This window comes from Chrysemys picta, chromosome 8 (genome assembly GCF_011386835.1).
Source record: "Chrysemys picta bellii isolate R12L10 chromosome 8, ASM1138683v2, whole genome shotgun sequence".
NCBI classification, from domain to species: domain Eukaryota; kingdom Metazoa; phylum Chordata; order Testudines; family Emydidae; genus Chrysemys; species Chrysemys picta.
Window position 1 is genome coordinate 81,344,862 of NC_088798.1, and position 13,061 is coordinate 81,357,922.

At 42.5% G+C, this 13,061-nt stretch overlaps 1 protein-coding gene across 2 annotated transcripts in view; it reads left to right on the plus strand.

Annotated features, from left to right (window-relative positions):
- SLIT3 (slit guidance ligand 3) overlaps nucleotides 1-13,061 on the plus strand; it is a 793,796-nt gene that overhangs the window by 736,241 nt on the left and 44,494 nt on the right. For both annotated transcript variants that reach the window (XM_005295705.5, XM_065554865.1), the window contains 2 exons: nucleotides 6,104-6,344; nucleotides 9,974-10,104. In XM_005295705.5, the coding sequence (XP_005295762.1) occupies nucleotides 6,104-6,344; nucleotides 9,974-10,104 (372 nt within the window). The remainder of the gene's footprint in view (nucleotides 1-6,103; nucleotides 6,345-9,973; nucleotides 10,105-13,061) is intronic.

Sequence of the window (13,061 nt, forward strand, 5' to 3'; positions counted from 1 at the left end):
CTTAAGCTCTTGGAGTTAGTCCACTCTCACTGCCCATCCAGAACAGTATCTGATCTTTTTCATAGTGAGCATTAAAATTCTGCTAACAAAAACTATCTGCTCACTATTCTTTTCATGCCTCTGGCCTTTTGTAGTTTCAAAGCACACAGTTCTGAATTGGAGTGTGACTTTTTTTGTTAAGATTGTAATTGCAAACATGTTGAGGGACAGAGTTCAGATCTGTGATGTGCAAGCATGTAAAATCACCTCCTGTGCATTTGCAAGATGTGCAGTGATATATGCCACAGGAATCAAACTACTACGGGGATAAGATAACTTTGCAAATGTTTAAATACTGACAGAGGGAGAGAAGGTTTGAGGTGGCCTAGGAAAGATAACTAAGGAAGTATGAGATGAAACTGAGCACAGACATGTTTGGCTAAATATCAGAAAGAATTTCAGTGAATGTACAGAATATTCTCCCAATAGTTGTGTCTATACTATTGTAATAAATGCATGGCTCCCTAGCAGCTTTGAGATTCAGACTGTGCTGTACATCATGGTCACATGGACAGCACAGTAATTGTGGGGTTAAAACTCATATTCCTCTGCTGAGGAAGCATATTTGAACAAGGGACTAATTTATAGTTGCTCTATATGCAGTGCTTTAAGATAGCTTATTACTTAATGTGATTTTCAAATACTTGATATGCTTTTCTTCCTGAAATGTTTTCTGTGTGTCTTCTGTCCAAAGTATGATTTGTTTACCCTGTGGACAAACTGTTTCTACAATTCATGAAACTCTATTGGGCAAAATCTGACTTGTCAAATGTTCCCTTTAGCAATCCATGGAACAGCAGTGTTGTTCTGATAAATGTTGCTTCAGAGGGGAAACATATTAACTCTGCTGAGCTTTACATAAACCATGTTGGTGTTTTTCTCCATTGTGTGGCTGTTTCAGAGCTCCCCCTTGTGATAGTTCACTGCAGGAAATTCAACAGTGATTATTCAAATAAATAAGGATTATACAGCCCCGTAGACTCCTGCCCTCCTTAGACTCAGGCAGCTTGGACAAGAAGGGCCAGACTTTGACGTCCGATCATTGGGATACAAAAAGCCCCTGACAAACACTTGTGTGTAGTGTATCGGGGGTAGCCGTGTTAGTCTGTATTGTTGTACTTGTGTGTAGTGTAACTTTTTGATGCTAGTAGCTGAACAGCTACAGCTCACTGAGACAGCCAATAAATGGGATGTGATTGCAAGGAGTAAATTACCCAGTGATTCATGTGGAGATTTGGGCATTAGAATTCTTTAGAAATCTTTGAGTGAGACACTGACCACAGGCAAAACAGCTTCCTGTAGCACTTCCTCTTTGTTAGTGGAGGCTGGTATAGGCCAGGTGATTTTCCTAAATTCACATGAAAATATACAGGCTTAGTGTTCTTCTACCTGAATTATTTCTCTCAGACAAAACAGAACAGCTGACACTAGGCTAGACAAGGACTAAGTGCTGAGATACTAATACAACCATTAACTTGTGGGACAGCCTAAGACATTTAAAGAGTCTGTTATAGCTGACACTAGGACAGCAGTGGTAGCTTCCCACTGAATTGGCCCTGGTTACAGGTTCACTTCCAACTGCCCTGTTAGAGCATTCACCAGCCCATCACAAGAGTCCTGATTTGAGACGACAGTCTGACACGTAATGAAACTAGGAGACTGCCCTAACTGGACATGTTCCATTGTTGTATGCAGTGTTAATGTAGCCGTGTCAGTCCCAGGATAGTAGAGAGACAAGGTGGGTGAGGTCACATCGAACTTGTATTTAGTTGTGACACTCTGAGTACTTTTCCCAGCGCTGAGGAAAAGCTCTGTGTAGCTCGAAAGCTTGTCTCTCTCACTAACAGAAGTTGGTCCAATAAAAGATATTACCTTGCCCACTTTGTCTCTTAACTGAACATGTCCATTCTAGCAGTTGTAGAGGTTGGTGTTAGAATCTGCTTTGATTAGTCCTCCAGCTTTCCTTAGTTCCCTGGCTGCAACTGACAAGAGTACTAATAATCAGTCAAGCCTCCGCATCCATGGGTATGAGCTACTGTAGCAGCTGGGTTAAATTGGCAAGCAAGCTGACATGTTAGCAGTGTTCCTTTGTGTATCTAGGTTAGCTTCTGACAGCACTGTTACTCTTTTTGTTCCCTTACCTTCTTGGAGACTGGACCTCAAATAACTCCACTGTAGAAAATGGTGTAAAGTAAAGTAATTGGGCAGGGGCTTGTGGGGAGTAACTAGAGCTCATGGAAAAACTCCACTACCCAATTGAAGACTGGGTTCCTTGCCTCAGATGGAGTGGCACCCCTTCTCCAGATACAGCTAACTCATACTTGCCAGAGAGAACTTTTTAGCCTGATACTCATCAGGAATGTTTTAAAGTGCATTTTTGTCTTTGGCATGCACCAGACTGAACCAAGTTTTGAAAAGGGAACAATTTCCCTGGGAAGGACTCCCCACTTCAGAAAATTCTAGCTGGCCTCCCTCGTTTCCGCTGATGAATTGAACATAATGCTATGCTAGCAACGTGCTCAGTATACTCCTCAGGAGCAAAATATAAATAAGTGGCGGTGCTGCCTCCTAGACTACAGTTTTGAGGACACTTTTTTGTTTAAACGGGAAAACATATTAATAGGTTGTCCAGTCCCTCTGCAAAACTATGCTGTCTGGGTAGATAGTCAGAGGGCTCCAAGAGCAATGTTCCCCTCACCCCATGCTAAATCCCATCACTGTGACCCCCCGAAAGCACAATGCATCAGCTCCAAACAATGGGAAAGGAACAGATTCCTAATTTATTATTGCTCTCTCCGGCACTGTTCCCTAAGAGAAGAGAATTCGCTCTGAGGCAGTACTTCTGTGCACATGTGGAGTCCGGCTGTGTAATGCGACTACATTTGTGTGGCAGATGAGGGAAGCATTTGGTAATACAATAAGAAAAGTGTTGAAATGCAGTTTATCCTGGAAAGCCCAGTGAGATGATGGTGGCTGACAAGGAAGAAAGAGTGTTTAGCCACATTAGTATATTTGGATTTTGTGTCATTCTGGCCTTGGACCGGAGGAATCCCCAGGGGTGATACACGTTGTAAAGTAGGCGGAGGCAGCCTGAGCACTGCAGGCCAGGCCTGCTGAACAGTATTTTGCCACCTTTTTTCCCACCTCGCAGTTCTATGTAATAGATTCCTGTCTGCAGTGATGACGCCGCCATGTACAGGGCCAGGCTGTGGATTCGGGGGAGACTTAACAAGAGGATTATTGTGGTACAACTCAAACTTAGCAGACTCCATTTGTATAAACACTGTGTGTGGATGGGGGTGAGGAGATCATTAGGTCTCACTGGCTGCCTCCTGAAGTAGGTAGAGCTCAGCTGCTTACTCCTTGCAGCCCTTAGCCATTGGCTTATTCTTTCAAGCTTATTTGCCCAAAGAAAAGGACGGGAAACTAACTGTAAGAAAAAAAAGGAAAGCGGAGGTTCCCTCTTGCATCTGCATTTCCCCCAAACCAGGGATACCCTCCTACTGGCTGTGAAAGCAGGAGAGCTGCAGAAGCAGGTTCAAATGAAGAATCCAAAATGTAATCAATATTTGTACTTTACTTACTCTTCTGTTTATAAAATACTGGGCCAAATTCTGCTCTCAAATAAATCCAGCTTCGATAGACCTCAGAATTTGACCCATCCACATTTCCTCAGATACAAATACCTCTATTGTATGGTACCAAGATGGCCCAGTTGGTTGCCTACTGAAACATCACTAGATTTAAGTCCAGCATCATTCTATCACTGCAGTGAAATATTAGAGTGTTTTGCATTCATGCCACCTGTTGAGTGAGATGTTAACTACCATATATACTCGTTTCATTAGCCCATTCGTTTATAATCTGATCCCCCAAAATGGATAGGTAAAACTAGCATGTATGACCCTTTCATAAGCCGACCCTATATTTCAGGGGTTGGAAAACTTTGGATCCCAGCCCGACAGGGTAAGCCACTGGTGGGTCGGGATGTTTTGTTTAGTTGGAGCGCCTGCAGGTAAACAAAACTACAATGTATTAGATCAGGGATCGGCAACCTTTGGCACGCGGCCTGCCAGGGTAAGCACCCTGGCAGGCCGGGCCGGTTTGTTTACCTGCCACGTCCGCAGGTTTGGCTGATCGCGTCTCTCACTGGCCACGGTTCGCCACTCCAGGCCAATGGAGGCTGCGGGAAGCAGCGCAGGCCGAGGGATGTGCTGGCCGCCGCTTCCTGCTGCCCCCATTGGCCTGGAGCGGCGAACCACGTTTTGTTTTGTTTTTTTAATAAGAACTGTTATTCGGCAGGATAGGTTGACTTTTAATTCTCCAGAACTGTACTGGGCATTCTAGCATTTTGTGTGTATGCATATGTCTTCCATAACTCTTATCAAAAAGGACATTGATACCATGGTTGGAACGTGAAGCATCTCTGAGCACTGAGCATGCATAACTGCAAAGTTCTGTTTGCATTCTCTGTGTACTGAGCAAAGATTTTTCATCATTTCATTTGTTATTCACAAGCTCCAGTGGTTCCAAGTGATCACAGAACTTTATGCTGTATTCATTAGCACAAAGGTTTTGTTGGTTTTGGAAAGCTATTGTAATTAGGAACTTCAGGGCATACAGCAGGTGCATTGATGTGCTTTTCTGCTTGAGCGTCTCAGTGGGATTAACAAACTGTCTGCTTAATGTGGCAGCCTAGCAGTGCTCATGGATGGTATGAGCATAGTGGGCATACTGGGTAGAAATGTTCAATCTGCTTTTTACTCTTTAGTTTGTCAAGTAGAATTACATTGTAAGATCACTGCAGTTTTTTTACACTCTCCCTTCCCTCCCCGCCACCCCCACAATATTGTTTTTGATATTTCAATGAAGTTTCATCATTGTTGGAAAAAGCAAATAGTTTGGAACAAATTCCAGACATAATGAAGTCAGGGAAACAACACAGGAAACTGAACCATAGCAATGGTTGTAGATGTGGGCCCAAGCCTCAAAGGCCAGGTCAGATCCAAAGTTCTTGTGTGTATGCATGGTTTTGTTGCACAGATTTGGCCTATTAGACAGATAAAAGTCAGACACAAAGTATGGATCTGGATCAGAATATCCCTCTCCCCACCTCAGCTTACATGAGTGCTCAGATATGACATTCCTGTTTTCAGCCTGTTTCTAACTATTGCAGACCTTACTGTCCTCAGAACTTTTTCAGTCCTTTAACATAACCAGAAGCTCACCTAAGAGGGATCTGATGTTCCTGTGGCTGCTAGAAGCAGCATCATTAGGAAACTGCCCAGCAAATAACATGGTGTCAGTGCCTTAGTCTTGATAAGTTTCAGAAATTGTTTCACATGGCTAGAGATAGCACACACGCTTCTTTTTTTTCTACACTTTATACATAGAGAGTATGTCTACACTGCAGTCTGGGGTGTGATTGCAGCTCAGGTAGGCATACCCATGCTAGCTTCACCCACACTAGCGCAGCTAAAAATAGCACTATAGACACAGCAGTGTAAGCATTGGGCTAGCAACATGAGTACGTACCGAGGGTCCTCAGCTTGCTTGTATCACCAGTGCATGCTGAAGCCTGCACTACAGCCTCTACCACTATTTTTAGCCATACTAGCATGGATATGTCTATCCATGTCTACCTCGGATTGCAGTATAGACGTAGCCCTACTGTAAGGCAAACAAGTAGACCTTTTAAAACATTTAAAAGCAGGGCTTTGGCCTCATGGCTGCTGTTGTAAAAATAGAGAGAGGCTCAAGCTGCAAAGTCTGAATCTGAAATGTTTCAAAGCGGTGTGTGTGGGGGGGGGGGGGGGGGGGGAAGGTGAGAATCAGATCTGGAGTTTTGGCTGAGTCTCTTGCCTAATGATACCCTATTTGCATGCATGTAATTTGAAGAGGCCTCCTCCAAATATCCATGAGCAGCTAGGAATCACAATGCTATGTGGTTTATTAGACTTGGGGAGTCACAATACAATGCTGTGTTTGAATCTCAGATCCTGGAAATGCTGCCAGAGTGCTAAAGGGTTGTGATAATTATAGGTGTTTTTTTTTCCCTTTAAAGCGGACTCTTCTGTGAAAATCCCCCACCAATGGTTCTGCTACAGACGAGCCCTTGTGACCACTATGAATGCCAGAATGGGGCTCAGTGCATTGTAGTACACCATGAACCAGTCTGCCGCTGCCTGGCTGGCTTCGCTGGTCAAAAGTGCGAGAAACTTATCACTGTCAACTTTGTTGGGAAGGATTCCTATGTTGAGCTGCCATCAGCCAAAATCCGTCCTCAGGCAAACATCTCCCTCCAGGTATGTTGCACAGAAGAGGTAATGGCTCATTTGTCAGCCCAGTGTCCTTCTAAGAGATAACCTTTCAGTGCTTTTCATCCCAGAGGAAGTGCATTTATTGACCTACATAATGGCAGACAGTTGGGGCCGTGTTGGGCAGGTGACAGTGGCTGCTCTGCAACTGTGCTGTCACATTATGCAGCGACTGAGATAGTCCCGTCCCTGGTTTGATCCCCAACCTCTCCACCCTGTTATCTTCTGAGACTTGCATAACAAGGTGGTATTGGCAGTTTAAACAGGGATGGTATCTTCAAATTTCCCAGTCTGGCTGCTGACGTACAGGTTCCTTCATCAGTGAATGTTTAATAGTAGGGCACAGCATTGTAAAAAGATGCTTCTTGAAATGGCTTTTTCCAGAAATTAGACTGCTCAGGCATTACTATGCATGTTCACTTAGACAAAGTGGGTAGATTTTGGTTAAATGTCTACTTAGATCACTTCAATTTGCTTTGTGTTATGTGTTTAGAAGACGACGGAAAATAAACAGTATGGTTACCATGCCTCTCCTGCAGTATTTGTTTTTATTTTCTGGATCACAGATGCTTTGGATTGGAGCCACTAAATCCAATATTAGATCCATGTCTTTTGGAAGCCATTTGGACATACAAATACAATTTTAAAATATGCCTATGTCATTTGAATTATAATTATTTTTCCATTGGCCTACGGTAATAGAGGGAAAAATCTGCCCCTTGTAACAGTTTGTAATAAAGAGAAAAGAGAAACATAAAATTAATCTGTGACATAATATATATCTTCCATATACCACTGCTTATGCACCTGAACTGCTACTATCCCAGCCTCACCCTATGAAAGAAGCATGGCATTTCAAGTGATGAATGAGGATATGTGTGCAAGAGAGATTATCACATTAGTCTTCTTTCATTTTGCTTTATTTTCTCAGTTTAGAAAGGAAATGGCTTCTGGTGGTGCAAGTAATGTTCCAGAACTACTTGTGAGAGCGTAAATTCAACATAGTCAAAACACCAGTGGGAAAGACTTTGAAGATGGGACTACATTTCAGGATTAAGAATTGATTTTTTCAAAGGCTTATTTAGATGGTTTCTACCAAGTTTGTTCTGTTGACTGAAAAAATATTGTAAATTTTTACGTCTGCCACAAAAAAAATCTACAAATAATATTCATGAAGGGTGTTGCCAAAAACCACAGAAGGGCCTGATCCCAAGGCAACTGAAGTTGATGGGACTCTTTCCACTAACTTTAACAAGTTTTGTATTGGGCCCAACATTACCACCACCTGCTTAGATTAATGTCTTCTATCATAGGTGAATTTATTTCAGACTAAAGGAACCATCTGGGATCATAAGATCGGAATTTTGCCTCTCTAGCAAAGGCCTCACCTCCTGAAGATTCAACCAGTTGAAAATATAAATAATTTTTTAACATTGCATGATTTGCTTAGCATTTCTTTGTAAGTTGCTTTTTAAAAAATAACGAATCTTTATTATGATGTAGATCGGGGTCGGCAACGTTCGGCACGCAGCTCGTCAGAGTAAGCACCCTAGCGGGCCGGGCCAGTTTATTTAACTGCTGATGTAGCAGGTTCGGCCGATCACGGCCCCCACTCGCCGCGGTTTGCCGTCCCGGGCCAATGGGGGCGGCGAGAAGCCGCGGCAGCACATCCCTCGGCCCGCGCTGCTTCCCGCCGCCCCCTTTGGCCCAGGACGGCGAACCGCGGCCAGTGGGGGCCGCGATCAGCTGAACCTGCCGCGTCAGCAGGTAAATAAACTGGCCCGGCTCACTAGGGTGCATACCCTGGCGAGCCGCGTGCCGAACGTACCGACCCCTGATGTAGATAATGCAGAGGCCAACAAGTTTGTATACTCAGTTTATATGAGAGAGCAATTCACTCCATGTAGACAGATTACTTTCTCCTTTTTATTTTTTCCAAATTCTCTCATTTCAGATCATAGGAAAGTCTCTCAAAGACTCTAGAAAGTCTGATATTCTCAAGGGCTCCATTATGCCAGAGGCTAAGTTCAGAGCTTGAACCCCTTGACATTTTCCCTTTAAGTAAAATGTACAAGGAGTAAATGTCTCCCAGCAATAACTCAGAGGCCAGGCCTGCTTGTTACACAGAACACCCACAGATGGTGTTCCCAAATCTTATTTTCCAGTTTAAATATTGTTTCTGCTTCTGCTAATTAATTGCCAACAATGTAAAATTGGGATACCTCCGTGGCCATTAAAGAGAGCTTCCTATGAAAACATATTCATAAAAGAATGAAAATCACGCTCTCCTAAGGGGCAAGGAAGAGTGTTTGTTTAAATAAAAATAGATTAAAATATTTAACTGTTTAGTTTTGCCACTTAACTGCTACTAAAAAAAAAAAAAACCTTTGCAATATTTGTTGCAAAAATAACTCTGAGGCAGATTTTGTTCGAAGTATTTCTTGTCCTACTTTTTCTACTCTCACTTTTAGGGGCACCTCATGGGAAGGTGGTTTCATCACCTGTGGGTTTAGGCTTTTGGGTATCTTTTAGGACACTAAAGATGGAAATCTAGGAGGGACTGGAAGGTTCTTATACACTGACCCGCTTGATCACCAGTTTGAACTCAGCATGGCTTGGTGATAACTAGAGTTGAGTGAATAATTATAATGTATAATCCATTAGGCACACTTTAGTTTTTCTTTGTGTTCAGACTGTCCATGATCAGATTGAAATGGTCTCAAATTTATTTGTTTGCAATTTTGATAACTTAATTTACTCTGTACCTTGCCTTTCTAAATCCCTAATTCAAGCTGTTGCTTGAATTGTGAAATGAATCATGTGCTGCCAAAAAACAGTCACAATTCACTCTTAGAGATTCAAGAGAGAAAGATTGAAATTAGAATCATGCCCCTTCACCTCCTAACATACAGGTCTCTACCATTTGAACTAAAGAAAGCACATTGGGCTAGTGGCTATGGTAGGTCCTTTTTTTGTATCAAGGCCCAGCAGCTAAATGACATCTCAGTCACTCGCTCTTTCACACAAAGACACTACATCACGGTTAATCACATTCCCTAGTGAGATGTGAGGTTTTCACAACTGGGTTTTAAGTTCAATTTCCATTAACATTTGAAAGTGCAAGATTTAAAATTCACAGCCCATGAACATTTGCACTAGTAAAATTCCATTGCACAAATGTTCAGGGAATGCATTGCAAAGGGCCTAAGTAAATACTTTAAAAATGGGAATGGCTCTTAGCAGAACAGTATTTGCAGAATTGACCTGACTCTGCTGACCAAAGCTCATAGTGGTAGCTGAACAGCCTATATAAAATGAGATTAGCAGCTCCTGTCCAATACCTAGAGTCCACCTTGCAAAACTCACCATTACAGTCTAAACCTTTGTTGGCAGTCTTAAGAGACACCAAGGATAGAATGGGTTTGGAATTCTCAGCTCACGGTCAACGGTTGAGGGAGTTTGGGGGAATTTGCATTGCTAATACTCTTGTTGTATCTGATTTTAAAAATGTCAGTAGAGTTGTTAGTCTAAATATAGGATCCTTCCATATGATACGGGTTTAGTGTTTCCATTTTTATTAACTCAAGCATCCTCACCTAACTGTTGATGTTTCACAGGTAGCAACAGATAAAGACAATGGCATCTTATTGTACAAAGGGGACAATGACCCTTTGGCTTTGGAGTTGTACCAAGGACATGTGAGGCTCATCTACGACACACTGACCTCTCCACCCACCACAGTGTACAGGTAAGTTCCTCCACCTAAGCTATTACAGGATGCACTGTTCCCCAAAAGATGGAGAGGTGGAACTTTCTATGAAAAATCTTTGTCAGAGTATGTGACAAGCTCTTTTATTTTTTACATATCTGTCCCAGGTTGAAATTGCATTTCCCTCCCCTCAAATATCCAATATGCCTGTTTTGTTAACTGGGAATCTTTTGTCTTCACAGACTGCAAAATTAGGGTGGTTGCATTAACCTCTGCTAAGAAGTCAGTGTTTATTATCAGTTACTTCCCAGTTGTATATGAGTTATTGCAGTTATTTCCTATTCTGAGAGAAAGGAAATACTGTGATTTCACAGATATTACAGTGTGGTCGCTTTTGGTAAATGCTGACTTTGCAACTGTCCATTGTAATCAATTTCCTCCTCTGGATATCTACAGTAATCTCAGAATCCTGAGAGAGACAGCAATAGAATATAATGCCAGTGGTATTGCCATTGATAAAATGGGACAGGAAGGGATTGACTTTATTACAGGGCAGTTGTTTTTAGAAGCACTGATACCTGCATCAACAACAAAATAAAAAGGTTAAAAAACCATAGCTATTGGAATTAAACAGAAGGGCAAGTGTGACACAAGTCATCTGGATTCCAAAAGCCTGCAATTTGGAATTTCAAACACTCCAAGGGATACAAGAGCAAATCTCAATTCATTAACCACCAGAGAGAGAACCAAAGACAAAAAGGATATAAGCCATCTCCAAAGTGGGTTTCTTTTATTAGGACCCTGACAGCAGTGCCCACAAGTCTTTCCTCCACCAGACCCTGCTCCAGACTGACTTCCCTCTAGTCCCTGATATGCCAGACTTGTTCCATATGGTCATACCCCTCTACCCATACAGAGCCTGTTAAATTCAGTGATAGGTGCCAAGGTCTGCCTGCATGGATGTCATTGCAGGGATCAGGGCTTTATTTTATATGCTGGTGAGATTACCCAGCTTATCTTGCTCTTAAAGGGGTAATGCCCTATCACAGCAATTATAAAGATGCAGTTTATATGCAGGTAAAGAGGATGATGCTGAAACTTTTTTCCTAAAGATTTTCTCAATACTTCATGTGAGATTTTAGTCCCCCAGAAACAAGGCAGACGTATAATTGCCTCTGTCTGTAGTTGCTGTCTCTTCCTTTTGAGAGCTGAGATATATGTAACAAACGAAAATAAATCAGTAGGCTGCTTTCTATTCATGTGGTGTAAAGACTAATTAGGCAATGCAATGATATCAGCAGGTCCTGTACTGGAACAGGAAGGCCGGTGATTAGGTCTGTGCTATTCTGTCCACCCTAGGAAGGAACAAAGGGTTTTGTTAGTGATTTTCACCAGTGATGCAGGCTTAGTGAGAGAGGCATGAAAATTTACTCTTTATTCAGCTGCTAATCCTAATTGATTCCATGTTAGACCAAAGCCAAAGTTGTTAAACAGTTTTATGCCACTAATTAGAACATAGGGGAAGGCTCATTATCTGCAGACAGCACACCAGGTGACAGATCCCAGTGGGAGCCTGCTCTCAATTGTCAATGGCAGAATGGTGCAGTGACAGGAGCTGTTTCTGACATCAGTGTGCTTTATGGATCCGCCACCTTCTGGCAAAGTTGCTAGAGATGGCAAGCATCAGTGTCCTCATTATTCCTGTGCCCTTCGTATTGATCAAGGAGGAGGTCTCCATTCAGAAAGACACCTCGTTACCATAAGATTAATGGCCTGTTCACTACGTTTTGCACCGTGTGATCTGTTGAGATGGGAAAGCTGCTGCTTAATGTGATGCCCTTTCTGAAATGTCACCCTAATCTTTTATTAGTTTAAGGAGTATAGCAGAATGGGATTAGCATGAAGCTTGATGGGAAAAGATTAGGCTGATTGAGAAAAACTGCAGCTATAGAATGTCAAAAAGAGACTTCTAAATGAATTTAAAAACTTGTTTTCCTTAAGGACGGGGGAAGGGAGAGAAACCTGCTTGTCTCCATAGATTCATGGAGTTTAAGGTCAGAGGGGACCATTAGATCATCTAGTTTGACCTTCTGTATATCACAGGCAATTACATTTCATACAGTTATCCCTGTATTGAGCCCCAGTAACTTGGGTAGGACTAATGCATAACTTGTGTTAGGCTAAAACATAACTTCCAGAAAGGCATTCAGAAGGTAGCAAGAGGTGGAGAATCAACCACTTCCCTTGTAGTTTGTTCCAATGGTTAATCACCCTCACTGTTAAAAATGTATGCCTTGTTTCCAGTGGGAATTTGTCTGACTTCCACTTCCAGCCGTAGGTTTACATTATGACTTTCTCTGCATATTTAAAGAACCTGTTAGTACCTGGTACTTTCTTCCTGTGGATGTATTTGTACGCTGTAATCAAGTCACCTCTCAATCTCCATTTTGACAAGCTAAACAGATTGAAGTCTTTGAATCTCTCACTGTGAGGCATTTTCTCCAGCTCCAACTTTTTAATAATCTTTTAAGAATGTGGGCACCAGAATTGCCCATAGTACTGTAGTATCGGGCTCACCAGTGCCATATACAGAGGTGAAATATCCTTGCTACTCCCATGTCTAATGTGGTCAAATGGGTTATGTAAAGTGATTGAACACTCCTAGGCTCACATTAGATATATACTGCCTGGCTTTGAGGAACTCTTTCAAATCTTTTGGGCCAGATTTAGCCCACCAGCACCACCAAGAGCTGTTGCACCCCAAGGGGAATATACCCACAGGCAAGGATAAGCAGTGTTTTCACCACTGTCCTTCAGAAGTGTCTGCTGGAGAGAGGGAGGCTTTACATTCAAGCAGGGGCTCTTCAGTAGGCTCTTCATCAGTGAGGCTGCAGAGAAGATGCAGATCACCTTCTTTCCATTGTGCCAGCCCCTGTGCTATTCTGTGACCTTTGGGGCTGTCCTGGCTGTGGATGGTTCACGACAGGCCCACTAGC